Source organism: Rattus norvegicus, chromosome 20, assembly GCF_021556685.1.
Source record: "Rattus norvegicus strain SHRSP/BbbUtx chromosome 20, alternate assembly SHRSP_T2T, whole genome shotgun sequence".
Classification (NCBI taxonomy): Eukaryota; Metazoa; Chordata; class Mammalia; order Rodentia; family Muridae; genus Rattus; species Rattus norvegicus.
In genome coordinates, this window is record NC_141553.1 from 50,859,606 (window position 1) to 50,878,987 (window position 19,382).

At 43.2% G+C, this 19,382-nt stretch overlaps 1 protein-coding gene across 1 annotated transcript in view; it reads right to left on the reverse strand.

Annotated features, from left to right (window-relative positions):
* Window positions 1–19,382, reverse strand: part of Crybg1 (crystallin beta-gamma domain containing 1) — a 195,383-nt gene that overhangs the window by 104,564 nt on the left and 71,437 nt on the right. The window contains exon 2 of the mRNA XM_087598715.1: window positions 16,722–16,854. Coding sequence (XP_087454841.1) covers window positions 16,722–16,854 — 133 coding nt within the window. The remainder of the gene's footprint in view (window positions 1–16,721; window positions 16,855–19,382) is intronic.

Below are 19,382 nucleotides of genomic sequence, written 5' to 3' on the forward strand. Positions count from 1 at the left end.
CCCCTCCCCACGTCTGAGGACTGAACTGGGGACTGATGGTCTTGTGCATGCTAGGTTAGTGGCAGAGGTACGGCCCCAATCGGTTTCCTTATTAATTTACAGATAGGGGTCTCAGTAAGTTAAACAGGCGGGACCTGAACTCATTCTGTAGCCCAGACAACACTTGAACTTCTGAGCCTCCTGCCTAAGCTTATCAGGTATCTGGGATATTGTGGGGGCAGTGGGGGTCTGCTGTCCTAGAACTCTTATGGTAACCAGGCTGACCTTGAACTCACAGAGATCCTCCGGCCTCTGCCTCCCAAGTACCTTGAAGGCATAGATGTAGAGGTCAACTCTTGAAGAAAGCGTGCTTTCTTAGCTTTTAAGACATTTTAGGCAAAGATTATTGGAAAACCTGAGGGCTCTGGTTTGATTGGTGTCATCATTAACAGAGAGATATTTTATTTTCTTTTTTTTCTTTTTCTTTTTTTTTTTTTCTCGGAGCTGGGGACCGAACCCAGGGCCTTGCGCTTACTAGGCAAGCGTCTACCACTGAGCTAAATCCTCAACCTCCAGAGAGATATTTTAAAGTGGGTGCTTAATACCAGTGACCTAAATAACCCTCCAACTCTCTCACTCTGACTTTACACAAACTTAGTTTCCCGTGCTCAGGGCTCAGTAGGGCCACCTTGGAGAACAGCATGGCCACTCTCAGGTTTACTAAGCCCTTCACTCAGTGACCTGGGCATAGGTCCTTGGGTCTCCATGTCCTGAGATGACCCAGCTTGCTTCAGCGGTCACTGTCACAGAGCTCTCTCCTCATCCCACGTTGTCACCAAAGCTCTGTGCATTTAGTTTAAATGTCACTCGTCCTGTCTCCCAGACACAGACTTGACTTTCTCCCAAGTTCTTCTGGGACTTTTCTGCTGAACTGCTTGTTAGAAATCAGTAAAAAAGAAAAAAATCTGTGTAGGGAGCTGCTAATTAGCCAATAATTAGAGAAGACCACGAATCAAATGTATAATGGCTGCAGGCTTCTCTCTAGGTGGTGTTTACAAAACAAAGAATCTCAAAGCTGAGGCTTATCAGGCACAGAGGCAGAAGGAGGCACTCAGAGGCAAGGCAGCGTGGAAATAAACACCTACTAAGATCCTACACTCTCCGTGCAGGACGCATCTAAAAGAATGCTCTCGCAGACTCCACCAGAGCAGGGCCAACTTCAAATGCTCCGCCCCCTCCCAAGCCGTCCATCCAGCCCTTTAGATGTTTCCCAAAACATCTGTGTGCACACAAGCACATACACATTTTTTAAGTAGACTACCTATTCCACGAAATTATGGGTTAGATCAGTACCCTGACAAGGGGGGAAAGAAAAGCGTAGATCAAAAGTTTATAGGACACGCTCCTGTTCCTAGAGCTTATTACAAAACAAGGCTGACACACGAATTCCATCCAACAACTTCAAAGTTCTCAGACACAGAACAAAGTAAAGGTATATATACGATTACAGGCGGAGACCAGGGCGAATGAGCATCAAAGGCGAGTACAGGCTGGCGGTGACCGGCTCTACAACTGGAGTAGTGCAGGTCCAACAAACGGGGGGGGGGTGCGGGGTGTGGGGATAATGGGGAAACCATCGAGGTTGAGAGCTAGAGCTTACACCTGGTACGATGTACCCCAAAGGCAACTTGGAGAGCCGTGGATTGGAACGCAAAGATAGATGTGGAGACCTACCTCAACGGGAGAACGCTTGCCTCACACGAAGGGGGCCCTGGGTTTGGTCCCCAGTACTGCAAACACTAGCATCAGAATCTGAAAATGGCCATTTTCCGCTTTCCCAAAATGCCACTTCTCAAAGCATCCTTATTTGCTTTTTGAGACAGGGTCTCCTGTATCCCAGGCTGGCCTCAGAGTCGCTAGGTACCAAAGGTGGCCTTGAATTCCTGCCTCCATCCCAGTGTTCAGATTCCAGGCACGTGCCACCAAGCCTGGTCTACGGGGAGCTAGGGATCGAACCTAGAGCCTTGTGCATGTTAGGCAAGCATTCTACCAGCCGTGCTATGTCCTCATCCTCCCAGCATCTTTGTGCTTTATTATTGTCTAGTTCAAGTGAGGACTTGGTACCCTGCAAATGAGCTGAGCCCAAAAGAAAATGGCTTTAGAGAAAACATACATTTCTATTTGCCCCCCGCCCCCATAACACAAGGATCTGAAAATTATCACACAGAGAGAGCAAAGTCTTGGAGAACAATACCCAGCATCAATTAGCCTCAGCAGCATTTACTTCGCTAGCTAAACTATAGCCAACTTGAAGAAAAAATTAATACAAGGCAAGGGGAAGAGAGGAAAAAGAAAAGAATGCGGATTTTAACTGTAGTGACCGGGATACCGACAGATACAAGTCTAAAATGCTTAGCCGTTCACGGCAGTAATAAATGCTGGTCCCCACTCACACCCTCACATTTGAACACTTGTACCGAGATGCCGTAAAACAAGCCAAAACCAACACAAAGCCCAAGTCCACAGAAGATCCTCAGCAAGCACTCACCTCAAGGTCCCGGTCGTAGTTCCTGTTTCTGGGGTTTTCATATCGATTCAGGGAGTCAGGGCCCCTGTTTCGGGAGTCGACGCTTCTGCTACGATTGTTGGCACACCCATTACACCTGCCACAGCCACAGCCGCAGCCACAGCCGCAGCAATTTCGACCCCCCATCTCAGTGGATCAGCCTTCAGATTCTCTCCAAGAGGGGACAGTAAGTGTCGCAGAATGACAGCAGCGTCCCAGCCACACACACACAGCCGGGGAAACACCTGACAGACCCAGAGTGAGAGCCCAGCCTGGGCCTCTGTTCTTGATCCCAAAGAGGGATTTCTGATCAAAACAAACACTTCGCTGAGATTAGGAGAGGCCCTGTTTCCGCTCAAAAGAAGGTCAGGCTCAACCGTGGCATCTCTCCAAGTGAGAGATGCTCTCCCGGTGGCCTCAGGAAAAGAAGTGAGCATCATTGGCCGTGACTCCTCTTTATTGCAGACGTGATGTCACCATGGCTTTAATTTTCTCCCATACTGCATTTGCTGGTAGCAATTCAGCTTGACATTTCGGGATGCTGGAACAATAACAATAATTATCGCCACGCCGAGCGTTGTATTGTCCCTGTGGTCTTGGATCGCTGGTGAACCTTTAAAGCAGGTATGCTGGTCAGGACAGTCACCACCAAAGGAAGGGGACCCATCTTCCCCGAAGCTGGTGGCGGTATCCCAGAGGACCGCTCTTAAGGGATTTTAGACCCCAAGTTCTAAGTCTTAGAAAGTTTTCTTTTGTTATATACAAGAAACAAACTTAAAGAGAGGTAGAATATTTGGAACGAAGGGCACTTCGTGCAGCTCTTCAACCTCCACTCTAACAATTGCCTGGCTCCTATCACTTGATGGCCCCTCTAAGGGTACAGAAGGGAAGACGGGAGAGGGAGGAGAAAGAGGAGGAAGAAGAGAAGGAGAAGAAGGGGGAATAATGATACTCCAAAAGATAAAAATATCTCCTGTAAAAACGTTTATTAAGGCTGGGCATGGTGGTACATGCCTTTCATCCCAGTATTCCAGGGGTAGAAGCAAGTGGATCTATAGAACTAGTTCTTGGACAGCCATGGTTACACAGAGAGACTGGACCTCAAAAAAAAAAAAAAAAAAAAAAAAAAGGAAAACAACACAACAAACACTTCTGTAGTGCTAAATGGATTGTTACAGTGTCTCTCAATACAAGCAAATCAGAGAAAGAATAGGAAAAGAGAATTTGCAACAAAAATTTTAAAAAAAATGATTAAAAAAATAACTTCTGTCTCACTCAGGAGGCAGAGACAGGCAAAATCTCTGTGAGTTCAAAGCCAGCCTGGCCTACAGAGTGAGTTCCAGGACACGCAGGGCTACACAGAGAAACCCTGTCTCAAAAACACAGAAATCTCAGGCTGCTTCCTTTCTTTTCTTTTTAATTGATCTGCTTTTCTTTTGTGAGACAGGGTCTTCTGTTACAGCCCAGCTTGGCCTGGAACACAGAGCAACCCTCCTTTCCAGTCTCCTTAGGAGGAGGGTTCCAGGGAGAGCACTGTTTCTCACTTTCCACACTATTTAATTAAAGAGTTGCAAATTTAAATAACACAAGAGCAACAGAGTGGCGAGATTTAAAAGGACTGGCTACACAAATCCTTGACTGAGATTTCCAATGACAGTCTGGTGACCCTGACACCTTCAGGTGACGACAGAGAGAAAACACAGACACATTTAAGGTTGGAGGGTTAACTGAAATATCCTTTTTAAAAGTCTAATATAACATTCCAAAACACGAATGCCTTTAATTTATCAATTCTACGTTTAAGAGAATTTAGCTCAGAGAGACAACTGACAACTATATATAGAAAGGTTAAAAAGTTGCAACAGTTGAGTGTCCCACCAATCAGGAGAACCCGGATGGCGATGGTCCATTCATCCTGTTACATAGGAAGCATCCCAAAGTTGTTACAGAATGATTGGGAAAGAGGATTACCAGGATTTCTTAGTTAAGAAAAAACAAGTCGCTTTCAAGGTGATCCTCCAGCCCTGCAACAAGGTCCAGCCAGACCGGACTCCAGGTGACAGTGTTGGGAGTTGCAGAGGGAAGAGAAAAGAATAAATAAGTTGGAGAATTGTATGTAGCTCCTGAACTTTCTGGTGAAATATCCCACCCTGGATGGGCTGTTTATATACATAAACAGTAAGAGATGCAAAGCAGGCCATACTACCTGTCCAGGCAGAGAGAGCCTTGAGCCCTTGTTTTGTACATTGCATTACAATGGGACGTTTCTTTTGCCCTAAAAAATAAATAATACTTAGAAGAAAAAAATAAATATACTGCCAGGTTGTTGAAAAGAAACCACACCCTCTCCCAGACAAAGCCTTCCAGCTTGGCAGAATGCAGGAAATGACGGCTTACATGTGTTTGTATGTTTATTTATACATATATAAATAAACAACACCCACGGTGGCTACTTCAAAGGAAGATGCAAATGTGTACTTGGGAGGAAAAGAAAACAAGTCCTTGACTGAGCTTTCCTGTGACAGCCTGGTGACCCTGACACCCTCAGATGGAGAGGCAGCAAGACACAATCTCCCCTCCCTTCCTTCCTCCCTCCCTCCCTCCCTCCCTCCCTCCCTCCCTTCCTCCTTCCGTCTCTCTCTCTCTCCATCCCTACCTCTCCCTCCCTCCCTCTCTACCTCTCCCTCCCTCCCTCTCCATCCCTCCCTCTCCCTCTCCATCTCTACCTCTCCCTTCCTCCCCCTCTCTCTCTCTCCATTTCTACCTCTCCCTCCCTCCCCCTCTCTCTCCTTGTCCCTCCCTCTACCTCCTTCCCTCCCTCATCTCTCTGTCCCTTCCTCCTCCTCCCTCCCTCTCTTTCACCATCCTTCCTCTTCCCCTTCCCTCTCTCCCTCCCTCCCCTCTCTGTGTATATCTCTTTCTTACCAGATAAGTCATTTAGGTTTTAGGAGAAAAGCAACTGGGACAGGGAACCCCACTGTTTGTGAGCCATCTACAGGGAGCAAAGCAACAGCCTCTGGCATCAAGCATTCCTGTGCATGGAAAGGTCATGCTATGGGGCCACATCACAGACAGGGAGATAGATATCCAGGCCACTGGGCTCTGTTTCCCCAGGTCATCCAGCCACTGTCCAGTATGAGTGAGAGAAAGTCTGGAGTTGCAGTCCTTGGAATGTCGAGTTGCTTCTGAGGCCCACACATGGCTTATCTGTGTGCATACACCTTGGGTGAGATTTCCTGATCTACTATCAAAACCTAAACATAGCTGATGTTCAGACTGGCGCTGGAATACGTTGCTGTTTTAGCGTGCACAGACTGCTTTCCAGCCGTGCAAGACTGATGTGGATCTGTGTTAGGTGTTTTACATGTTGCTGGGACAAAGATATCTGACAGCGGCAACTTAAGGGAGAGGGGTTTCCCTTGCTCCCAGTCTGTCATGTCAGGAAAAGTCATGGTGGTGGGAGACTGACGGAGTTGGTCACATTGCAATTAAGGGGTGTTTCCACCTCAACTAATCTAATCTAGAGAACTCCTCACAGGCATGCCTGGAGATTTGTCTCCAAGGAGATTCTAGATCCTGCTGAGTTGACGCACTACAAACCATCACCGGCCCTTAGATTCTCCTGACCTAGTAAGGAGACTTGTTCATCAGTCAAGGGAAGGCCAGGCTCAGAGGACACTTAAGGTAACTGGGACACAGAGAGAAAAAGGAACAATCTTCCTGGGCAGAGGCCATCAAGAAAGAGCTCGCCAACAAGTACACAAAAGTGGTGATGTGTTGGGCATGGGAAGAAAGTGTACGAAGGCAAGAGAGTGGCCTGTAAAGGAAACCTAGGACCAAGCAGAATAACCCAGAGGGTCCTGGTGATCATGAATGCACCCACAAGTCTTACGTTTAATCACAACAATGCTTAACTTATTTCTCCTCTTTTCAAAAACTGTTTGAGTAAACCATACTTTCACACAGTCCCAGGACAGAAATGCAAACACACACCATCTAAAGCCCGTACCTCCTACCTGTACATTCCTCACCCCATTCCCTCACAGCTAATTATTACTAGTGTTGACTAATTAATTAGAGACTTTGCATCTCACTATGCAGAACAGGCTGGTTTGGAACTTGCAATCCTCCTGTCTCAGTCTCCCCAATTCCGGAGTGTGTCTTCTACTAGAATTGCTAGCTTTTAATGTACACCTCTATAGTCAATACTCTTATAGATCGATACATGTATGTTCTATCTTTAATGTACACCTCTATAGTCAATATTCTTATAGATTGATACATGTATGTTCTATCTTTTTTTTTTTTCGGAGCTGGGGACCGAACCCAGGGCCTTGCGCTTCCTAGGTAAGCGCTCTACCACTGAGCTAAATCCCCAGCCCCTGTATGTTCTATATTTAATGTACACTCCTATAGTCAATACTCTTATAGACTGATACATGGATATTCTATCTTGCTGCCCCTTGTACACGTTATAACATGATATTTGTTTTGCTTTATATCTTAGACTTTTTGTTTTGTGTTGTATTATTTTTATTTCTTTTTTTAAATATTTATTTATTTTATATATAAATACACTATAACTGTCTTCAGACACACCAGAAGAGGGTATCAGATCTCATTACGGATGGTTGTGAGCCACCATGTGGTTGCTGGGATTTGAACTCAGGACCTCGGGAAGAGCAGTCAATGCTCTTAACCACTGAGCCATCTCTCCAGTGGTACCCAACTTGTGGCTGGCACAGGGAACCCTGCTCTTTGAAAGCCATCTTTAGGTACCAAAGTAACAGCTTGTGTCACATAACTGGTGAGCATTCCTGTGGAGAGGCTGTTCTATCAGGCCACGTTAAAGACGGGGAGACAGATGCCCAAACCAACGCCTTGGAGGTTGAATGACCCTGTGGTGGTTTGTATATGCTTGGCCCATGGGGAGTGACACTATTAGGGGTGTGGCCTTGTTGGAGGAAGTACGTCACTGTGGGGGTGGGCTTTTCAGGTCTTCTCCAAGCTTAGGCTCCACCCATTGCAGAAGAGAGCTTCCTCCTAGCTGCCTGAGGGTGCCAGTCTCTCCTGGTTGCCTTTGGATCAAGATGCAGAACTCTCAGCTCTACCAGCACCATGTCGGCCATATTCCTACTAGGATGGCCCATTAGGTCCCACATACAGCACTCCATGGCTTTCCAAGTCCAAAGTCCCACAAACCTACATTCCTCCAAACAAAAACATGGTCACACTGATCACAGTAAGACCCTAGTCCCAGTTCCAACTTCTGTCTTAGGGTTTCCACTGCTTTCAGGAGATGCCATGACCAAGGGAATTTTTATGAGGGAGAACATTTAACTGGGGCTGGCTTACAGTTGGGAGGTTCAGTTCATTAGCGTCATAGCAGGAGGCATGGGAGCATACAGCAAGCAGACATAGTGCTAGAGAAGGAGCTCAGAGTTCTGCGTCTTGATCCAAAGGCAACCAGGAGAGACTGGCATCTTCAGGCAGCTAGGAGGAAGCTCTCTTCTGCAATGGGTGGAGCCTGGGCATAGGAGGAGACTTCTAAAGCCCACCCCCTCAGTGACGCACTTCCTCCAACAAGGCCACACCTCCTAACAGTACCGTTCCCTATGGGCCAAGCATACTCAAACCACCACAAACCCCTTCACAGGAGTCACCTAAGACCATCAGAAAACACAGATACTTACATTACGACCCACAACAGCAGCAAAATGACAGTTATGAAGTAGCAACAGAAATAATTTTATGGTTAGGGGTCCCCACAACAGGAGGACCTATATGAGTCGGTTGCAGTATTAGGAAGATTGAGAACCGCTGCCTTAGATCAATAGTGGATACGCGTTGAGACTCCTGCCAGGCGGCCACCTCACACTAAAAAACCGATTGAGATGAGGTACTTATATATGTAGCTTGGTTTTTGTTTTAGTTATTTCCTTAGTAGTAGTAAATGAACCTAGTTTTAGAAAGATCATTAGCCAGGGTGACTTATGTCAGCACAGAAAACTAATGATGCATAGTTCAGTCTTGTGTGTAGGGATAGCTTTGTGAGGGGGATAGGACACTATGGCCCATGGGTAGGCTGGGTAGGGTTAAAATTGCAGTCCTCTTACATACTTTATTTTGATCTGCTGTGTGGAATGAGGTTGAGGATGACACTAGGGAAGGAGCAGTGGACGGGTGACATTACCTTTGTAATTGGAAATCTTTATTTCCGTGTATACAAGCAGGTATGACAAATGCTACCTTGTTTTAATGAAAGGATTCTACAGAGTATTACCAGTTTTAAGGAATGTCGCTAGAGCACTTTAAAATTAGCAATGGTAAATACAGTATAGAATGTGTGGATCCAATATAAACTGTGGGTGAATTCTGTTGATTGGGGAAATGCAAATGTTTTGGTTTTGCAAATTAAAAAGGTAAATATTAGTTTGAATAAAAAGATGTAACTTACAGGGAAGGCCTCATCAGTTCTTGGATCTTGGGAGAATCTCTACATTCTCTTTGGGAAGAGAGGACATATGTGACCCCCCGATATAGGTGTCTCTGTGAATCTGAGCTTCACAGGAAAGACTAGGTCTACTAGAGAGAGTGGACTGAGACCAAGGTCATTTGGGAAACAGAGACAGTCCTGGACGCTCACTGTAGGCAAACCACAAAGAATGTGCCATTTTGTTTTCTGGAGATGGTTCTCAGGGCCTTGTATATGCCAGGCAATTGTTCTGCCACTGCGCTGAGAGACACCCCAGGCCTAAGGTACACAAGATTTACATTGAATCAACTTAATTCCAGCCCAATCGACGATCCCGGCGGAGGATCTGGAGACCCAGGTCTAATTGGCCCTCTCGGTCACAGTCTCAAGAGACAGGAAACCAAACACACATTGGTAGGCAGGAGAGATGGATCAGTCAGCAGTTACCGAGAAGGCATGCGGGCATCACTATTCACCTGTAATTCCAGCAACACAGGAAGGCTGAGACCCCCCCTTCCCCCAGCCAGAGCAAGCTGGCTGGAGAAAATTGCCACATGAGTGAACTGAGATAGCCTGTTTAACTGAGACAGCCTGTTTCATTGACTAAAACAGAGTGAATCAAGGAAGTTATCCACCAGGCATTCACATTCATACATTCATCCACACCTGCGCCCTCTAATGCACACATACGACACACATCCCACTTTCTCTTCTATTAGATTCTGCATCTCTGGTTTTATGTGGAGGTCCTTGGTCCACTTGGACTTGTGCTTTGTACAAGGAGATTAGAACAGATAGATTTGCATTTTTTACATGCTGACCTCCAGTTGAACCAGCACCATTTGTTGAAAATGCTGTTTTTTTCCCCCCCCACTGGATGGTTTTAGCTCCTTTGTTAAAGAGCAGGTGACCATAGCTGTGTGGGTTCATTTCTGAGTCTTCAATTCTTTTTTTTTTAAATTTTTTTTAAAAAAGATTTATTTATTTATTTTATATAAGTACATGTAGCTGCCTTCAGACACACCAGAAGAGGGCATCAGATCTCATTACAGATGGTTGTGAGCCACCATGTGGTTGCTGGGATTTGAACTCAGGACCTCTGGAAGAGTAGTCAGTGCTCTTAACCACTGAGCCTTGGGTTTTCAATTCTATTCCACCGATCTATCTGCCTGTCTCTGTACCAATACCATGCAGTTTTTATCACTATTGCTCTGTTAATAAAGATTGAGGCCAGGGATGGTGATTCACCCAGAAGTTCTTTTACTGTTGAAGATAGTTTTTGCTATTCTGGCTTTTTTGTTGTTCCAAATGAAATTGAAAATTGTTCTTTCTAACTCTGTGAAGAATTGAATTGGAAGTTTAATAGGGATTGCATTGAATCTGTAAATTTCTTTTGGCAAAATGGCCATCTTTACTATTATTAATCCTGCCAATCCAGGAGCATGGGAGATCTTTCCATCTTCTGAGATCTTCTTCGATTTCTTTCTTCAGAAACTTTAAGTTCTTATCATACAGATCTTTCACTTGCTTGGTTAGAGTCACACCGAAGTATTTTATGTTAGTTGTGACTATTGTGAATGGTGTTATTTCCCTAATTTCTTTCCCAGCCTGTTTATCTTTTGAGTAGAAGAAAGCTACTGATTTGTTTGAGTTAATTTTATGCCCAGCCACTTTGCTGAAGTTGTTTATCAGATTTAGTAGTTCTCTGGTGGACTTTTTGGGGTCACTTAAGTACATTCATATCATATGCAAATAGTGATATTTTGACTTCTTCCTTTCCAATTTGTATCCCTTTGATCTCCTTTTGTTGTCTGATTGCTCTGGTTAGGACTTCGAGTAGTATATTGAATAACTAGGGAGAGAGTGGGCAGCCTTGTCTAGTCCCTGATTTTAGAGGGATTGCTTCAAGATTCCACTTAGCTTGATGTTGTCTACTGGTTTGCTGCATATTGCTTTTACTACACTTAAGTGTGGGCCTTGAATTCTTGATCTTTCCAAGACTTTTATCATGAAGGGGTGTTGAATTTTGTCAAATGCTTTCTCAGCATCTAATGAGATGATCATGTGTGTTTTTCTTTGAGTTTGTTTATGTGGTGGATTTTGTTGATGGATTTCTGTATATTGCACCATCCCTGCATCTCTGGAATGAAGCCTACTTGGTTATGATGGATGATCATTTTGATATGTTTTTGGATTTGGTTTGTGAGAATTTTATCGAATAATTTTGCATCAATATTCACAAGAGAAATTGGTCTGACGTTCTCTTTGTGGAGTCTTTGGTGTAGTTTAGGTATGAGCATAATTATGGATTCATAGACAGAATTGGATAGTGTTCCTTCTGTTTCTATTTTGTAAAATAGTTTGAGGAGTATTAATTTTAGGTATTCTTTGAAGGTCTGATAGAATTCTGCACTAAACCCATTTGGTCCTGGGCCTTTTTTGGTTGGGAGACTTTTAATGACTGCTTCTATTTCTTTAGGGGTCATGGGACTGTTTAGATGGTTTATCAGATCCTGATTTAACTTTGGTACCTGGTATCTTTCTAGGAAATTGTCTATTTCATCCAGATTTTTTCAGTTTTGTTGAGTATAGGCTTTTGTAGTAGGATTTGATGATTTTTTGGATTTCCTCGGTTTCTGTTGTTATGTCTCCCTTTTCACTTCTGATTTTGTTAATTTGGATATTGTCTCTGTGCCCTCTGGTTAGTCTGGCTAAGGATTTATCTATCTTGTTGATTTTCTCAAAGAACCAGCTCCTGGTTTTGCTGATTCTTTGTATAGTTCTTTTTGTTTCTACTTGGTTGATTTCTGCCCTGAGTTTATTTCTTGCTGTCTACTCCTCTTGGGTGTATTTGCTTCTTTTTGTTCTAGAGCTCTCAGGTGTGCTGTCAAGCTGCTAGTATATGCTCTCTCCAGCTTCTCTTTGGAGGCTCTCAGAGCTATGAATTTTCCTCTTAGCACTGCTTTCATTGTATCTCATAAGTTTTGGTATGTTGTGCCTTCATTTTCATTAAATCTTAACAAGTCTTTAATTTCTTTATTTCTTCCTTGACCGAGTTATCATTGAGTAGAGCGTTGTTCAGCTTCCGTGTATATGTGGGCTTCTGTCATTTTTGTTGTCATTGAAGACCAGCCTTAGTCTATGGTGACCTGATAGGATGCATGGGATTATTTCAATCTTCTTGTATCTGTTAAGGCCCATTTTGTGTTGGATCATATGGTCAATTTTGAAGAAGGTACCAAGAGGTGCTGAGAAGAAGGTATATTCTTTTGTTTTAGGGTGCAATGTCCTGCATATATTTGTTAAATCCATTTGGTTCATAACCTCTATTAGCTTTATTGTGTCTTTGTTTAGTTCCTGTTTCAATGGCCTGTTGAAGTGGGGTATTGAAGTCTCCCACTATTATTGCGTGAGATTCAATGTGTGCTTTGAGCTTTAGTAAAGTTTCGTTTATGAATGTGGGCACCCTTGCATTTGGAGCATAGATATTCAGGATTGAGAGTTCACTTTGGTAGATTTTTTTCCTTTGACAAGTATTCAGTGTCCTTCCTTATCATTTTTTTATAACTTTTGATTGAAATTCAATTTTATTTGATAATAGAATGGCTACTTCATCTTGTTTATTTGGACCATTTGCTTAGAAAACTTTTTTCCAGCCTTTTACTCTGAGATAGTGTCTGTCACTAAGGTTTCCTATATGCAGCAAAATGCTGGATCCTATTTACATATCCAGTCTGTTAGTCTATGTCTTTTTATTGGGGAATTGAGTCCATTAATGTTAAGAGAGATTAAGGAGTAGTGATTGTTGCTTCCTGTTATTTTTTGTTGTTAGAGGTGGAATTATGTTTGTATGGCTATCTGCTTTTGGGTTTGTTGAAAGATTACTTTCTTGCTTTTTCCTCCTTGTGTTGAAGTTTTCCAACTATTATCCTTTGTAGGACTGGATTTGTGGAAAGATATTGTGTAAATTTGGATTTGTCATGGAAAATCTTGGTTTCTCCATCTTTGTTAATTGAAAGTTTTGCTGGGTATAGTAGCCTGGGCTGGTGTTTGGGTACTCTTAGAGTCTGTATGACATCTGCCCAGGATTCTCTGGCTTCTAGAGTCTTTGGTGAGTAGTCTGGTGTAACTCTGATAGGTCTACCTTTATGTTACTTGACCTTTTCCCCTTACTGCTTTTTTTTTTTTTTTGGTTCTTTTTTTTTTTGGAGCTGGGGACCGAACCCAGGGCCTTGTGCTTCCTAGGTAAGCGCTCTACCACTGAGCTAAATCCCCAGGCCCCCCCCCCCCCTTACTGCTTTTAATATTCTTTCTTTGTTTTGTGCATTTGGTGGTTTGACTATTATGTGATGGGAGGAATTTCTTTTCTGGTCCATTCTATTTGGAGTTCTGTACACTTCTTGTATGTTTATGGGCATCTTTTTCTTTAGGTTAGGGAAGTTTTCTTCTATAATTTTGTTGAAGATATTTACTGGCCTTTAAGTTGGCAATCTTTGCTCTTTTCTATACCTATTATCCTTAGGTTTGATCTCATTGTGTCCTGGATTTCCTAGATGTTTTGGGTTAGGAGATTTTTGCATTTTGCATTTTCTTTGACTATTGTGTCAATGTTTTCTATGCTATCTTCTGCCCCTGAGGTTCTCTCTTCTATCTCCTGTATTCTGTTGGTGATGCTTGCGTCTATGACTCCTGATCTCTTTCCTAGGTTTTCTAGTTTCAGGTTTTTCTCCCTTTGTGATTTCTTTATTGTTTCTATTGCCATTTTTAGATTCTACATGGTTGCATTCAATTCATTCACTTGTTTGGTTGTGTTTTCCTGTAATTTAAGGGATTTTTGTGTTTCGTTTTTAAGGGCTTCTATCTGGTTAGCTGTGTTATCCTGTATTTCTTTCAGGGAGTTATTTATGTCCTTTTGAAAGTCCTCTATCATCATTATGAAATGTTATTTTAAATCCAAATCTTGTTTTTCCAGTGTGTTGGGGTATCCAGGACTTGCTGTGGTGGGAGAACTGCATTCTGATGATGCCAAGTAGCCTTGGTTTCTGTTGCTTAGGACGTCTTGCACCTGCCTCTCACCATCTGGTTATCTCTGGTGTTAGCTGGCCTTGCTGTCTCTGACTGGAGCCTGTCCCTCCTGTGAGCCTGAGCCTGTGATCTTAGGTATGTCAGCATTCCTGGGAGACCAGTTCTCTCTGGGCGGGATTTGGGTATAGAGAGCTGTGTCACAGGGTTAGCTCTGGTGCGCTGATGGAAACCTGAAGGATCCTTACCCGGATGTTCCATAGTTCCTGTGCCCTGTGCACTCCTGGCAGTTCTCTCTTTGGCCAGTTATTAGAGCAAAAGTGTTGGTCTCACCTGTGAACTTAGGAGTGACAGCACTTCTGGGAGACCGGGAATCTTTAGCTCTTACATTCTTTCCTCTTCCTCTTGTACAATGTTCCTTGAACCTTAGGTACAGGAGTTGTTTTGTAGATGTTTCCAATGGGACTCCCTTGTATATTTAAATGTGTACAGTGTGTGCAATGAGGCCAAGGAGAGACATCCAAGGAGAGGAAACTGGTTCCACTAGAACCGAAGTTTCTGGCAGTTGTGAGCTACCACGGGGGTGCTGAGAATCGAACCCAGGCCTTCCACAAGAGCAGCCATTGCTCTCAACATCGGAGCCACCTCCATTCTCCTTTGCCTTACCCCGAATGCTGCCACAAATCACTTCCTAGACTTCAGCAACCATTAAGGAGCTGAAATGAATTGTATTTACAGAACTAGTTTCCTCTTAAATGGTAAAAGGCATTATTCAATAGTACCTTGAACCGTTAGCTAAAGTCAATGACCAGGTGCTCCAGGGCTCTCCCACCCATGGCTATAAATGATCTCATAGATAACTAACTCACGAAGAGAGAAGCAAGTGAGGAATCAGTTTGGAAGGGAGTATAAAGTATAGGAATTTTATTAATTTAAATTTGGTTTTTTATTTCAATATGTGCTAATATGCTGTTCTGAGTTAGAAAGTACCCCATTCTGTGGTAATATAGATACAGCTCTTATTTATAAGTTTTTTTCTATATTAAACTATTCTGCATGGATTTTCTAATAATCCTATCGTGGCCTTTTCATCACTAAGCAATCATCTTTTGTTTTGTTTTGTTTGTGCAGTCAGATATTGAAGCAGGGCCTTCTGTATGTTCTACAGGCTAGCCTAATTTTTTGTTTTTATGTTAAAATATACAACGCAGAAACACTATTATCGAATCATTTTGAGATAGTCATATAGACAGTCTCTGGTACATTCAGACTGACAATCAACATCCGGAACTCTTTCCATCTCGCTTTGTAAACTAGAGAATCCTTGAACCCCTTGAATCTGTCACCTCCTAGTAGTGGGGTTCCAGGAGTGAGCTCCCACACTTGGCTTACATTAGGTAACTATTAATACATGGTATTCATGAAGCAAGTGCCCTTTGCACTTGGAGAGACCTCTTTCACAGCACAATGTCACTCACTGTTTGCCCTCATTGATCTTATAAATTAGAAGGAGAAGTGTATCCTGCCTCCTTTGGGGTCTGGCAGATGCCTAACCCACTGTGACTTACGGTATCAGTCTGTTCTCCTATGCTGGAGACAGGTAGATAAAAGATAATGGCTTCACATACAGGAGTGAACACATACCTGCGTTTCCCACCTCAGGAAAATTTTTCTTTTAAGAAAATACAATAAAATCAGAGACTGAACCTGGGGCCCGAGAACCCCAAGTATATAGAACATTCTGTGTGACCATCAACCGGAAACCACAGCTGGGAGGGGTGACCACACCCTTAACCCCAATGCCCAGGAGGCAGAGGCAGGCAGTACTGTGAGTTCCAGGCCAGCCCGCTCTATATAGTGGGTTCCAGGCCAGCTAGGGCTACATAGGGAGATGCTGTGTCAAAAAAATTTTTTTTTAAATTTAAAAATGAAAACGAATTTTAAAGAGAAAGAAAAATAAGAAAGGAACAAAGCAACCTGACAGTGTTAAACATCTAACCACGGCGTGAAGGCTAACGTTTTTCTCTGGGCAAGAACCACTAACTCCAAATATTGATGTAGTTGTACTTCAGATGCCCTAAGTGAAAAGGAAAAGGTTACGCAGAGATTTGTAACTACAAGGAGGAAAGACCGATGGCAGTGGAGGTGGGGGCTCGACATATCGAATGAGATTCACTTCGAAATACTGTGTTATAACACACGTTACATTATATAGAATATATATGGTATCATGCTGAATTACATAGTGAGTCATAATACATTAGACATAGTAAGCCTAGTTATATAATAACATATGTATTTTTTTTCTTTTTCTTTTTTTCGGAGCTGGGGACCAAACCCAGGGCCTTGCGTTTGCTAGGCAAGTGCTCTACCACTGAGCTAAATCCCCAACCCCACATATGTATTATTTAATATTCCTCATAAGTATGTATTGTGACACAGGGGTCATCTTACATGTTTTAATTACTAAAATCCTGAGAACCATATGTTGAAAATGAAACATTAAAGCTAGATGTGGTGGCACACGTTTTTAATTACAGCACTTGGGATGGGAGGTGGGGGAGACTGGGTTTGAGGCCACCTTGGCCTAGAGAACGAGTCCCACGACAGCCAGGGCCATACATAGAAACCCTGTCACAATCAGGAAGGACATGAAAAGAAAGTGAAATGCAACACTACCTTTTTAAGCATTGCGGACTCTGTAGATGAAGGGCCAGGCACCTCACTGGGGGTGTCAGATAGCTGTGGTTCACCACCGTGCAGTGTTAACTCCTGGGGCTCCCCTGGGTTTCCATCATGTACAATGAAAGCTCTAGAAAGAATGGAAATGGTGACATCAATGAGTTATCAAGAGCACTGAAGACTGGAGAGACTTAAAGACATCGTCGTAAATAATCCAGTGCTCTTATCACACACCGTAGGTCTTGATGATGTCACCACATAGCTCACGGCATTCCTTTGGCATCCCACGTGAAACCAGTTAGAACGGCCAGGCACACGGACGATGGGGTGGATGGGGGATTTTGGCTCGGGGCATACCCTGTCAGTTTGCAGTCTCTCATTGCTTTCCTGTCATCATTGCTAAGAAGCGACAGAACCAGCCACGTGCTATGACTCATGCCTGCCCTCCCAGGGAAGAGGACAACTCAGGACATCAACAGGCATGGGCTACAGAGCAAGACCTTGCCTAAGCAGAACAAAAACAAACGAACAAGTGAAACTATGAAAAGGGCAAACTAAAATGAAGCAACAAAGAACTCCGTATGTTTCACTACCATTGGAAGAAGAGTGGACCAGGAATCCCAGCTAGCAGAAAGATCTACCAGGACTGTCCAACCCGTGGCACAAAGCCATAAACTCACTTAGAACGTGTTGAGGTTTTATGGGACTTGCTGTTGTAGCTCAATTGTACCATTCTTGAGCATAAACTCTGTAGATGACAATTTCACATCCCAGTGTCCAACGGTCAGGTTCTTCCAGGAAAAGTCACCATTCCCTATTCCCAGGGTCACGAAATCAGACGTAAGCACACAGGAAGAAACGAAGGCAGGAAAGGCGTTCTAACACTGAAGGTACCTACCCTACTCTACTTCCTTTAGCTGCTCCCTGTCAACTTCCCCGACATTTTCTTGGCTTCTAACGCTAATTTGTTCAACCACATATCCCTCCATGTGCTTCAGAAGCCACATCCAACCTGAGTAGTCACTCATGGCTGGTCTGATCTTTGTGTTTTGGGCCTTTTACCCCGTTGTTAACTTGGGCATATTTCTTGCCAGATGCTGTAACATGGCTTTACCTCTGTGTGATCGGAAAGGTGTTCATAGTCACCGTGGTGTGATCCGATCAGAGGGATGAAGGGTGGAAGCTAGGGGACTAGGAAAGGTCTCTGTTTACCTCTCCCTGTGGGTGGTAGATGTAATGGAACTGACTTGGAACCCTTTTGGGAATTGGGCAGAGAAATGACCGAAAAGAAAGCAGGACAAACACACAAGAACAGCTGGACTCTTCCAACACATTGTAGCGCCACTGACTTATCCGACCCAATACCAGCTTTATCTCTGATATTTTGTGTCCCTTAGGGTATTAACCATTTTGAGTGACCAGAGCACTGGAGTCAATACAAGCATTTATAGATTCCCCCCACCCCCAATCACATGGTTGAGACTGGAATAAAGTGGAGAAAGATTTAAGCTTTTAATGAAAACTACCAGCGAGGTGGGAAGAGATGTAGCAATTCAAGGCCTCACGTTTCCCAGGAGAAGTAGAATCTTCTGAGAATTTCTACAGTATACCAAGGGTTAAGAGACAAATGGGACAGTATTTTAGAATTCAGGAAAGTACAAATCAGTGAGGTAATAACAGGAAAAAAGCTATGTATGGGAATAATGTGTCTACTTTAGTTGTTTTGTTGTTTTGAGCTAGGGTTCTCATATAGCCCAGGCTAGCCCTGAACTTCCTATGTCATCAAGTATGATCCTGATCTCTTAATCCTTCTGATTTTGCTTCCCAATTACTCAGGTTACAGGCAGGCACCACCATGCCAGGCATGGGCATAAGGGGAGGAATTCTCTCTTATACATCTTTGTTTACAAGAACAAAACATTATTCTCTGTATGACATAAAATGAGAAGGAACATTAGAAGCAGTATTTTTTTCTTCCTTCTAGACATAGCAAAAAAAGAATTATATGAGTATAGAAAGGAATTGAACTGAGGGGTCTCATAGGGCTGCCGTAGTATGTTATTCTGTAATCCTAGTACGAGGAAATGGAGACAGAAGGACTCTGAGTTCAAGGCCACCTGGGGTTGAATAGTGGAACCCTGAAGAAAAGAGATGAAACTGTATGGTTTCTTTAGTAAGAATATAACTTCATTTTCAACAAATTTATCTCATGTAACATTGGATACTATATATATATATGTATATATATATATATATATATATGTCATCTTGGGCTGCATAGAGAAACTCTTAACATAAAAAAACAAACAAACTAAAAAAGCCCTTCAGGCAACTCTTTAATAATCATATATAATATATATGTATATATCATATATATGTGTGTGTATATATATGTATGTGTGTGTGTGTGTGTGTATACATACACACATACATACATACATCTGAATCCTCTAGAGAGTAACAACTGAGAACCAACCGACAGCTGAGAAGGCAGGAAGACTTATCATAGATAACCCTTTTATAAAGCCTTTCTTCACAAGTCGTCCTCTATCCCTAACAACCTGCCCTTCTGCTCGCAAATACGCTGAGAGGAATAGCAAGTGAGAAAAGACACCTAGACTGTGAAACAGTATTATTTCTTATAAATTGGGGCAGTAG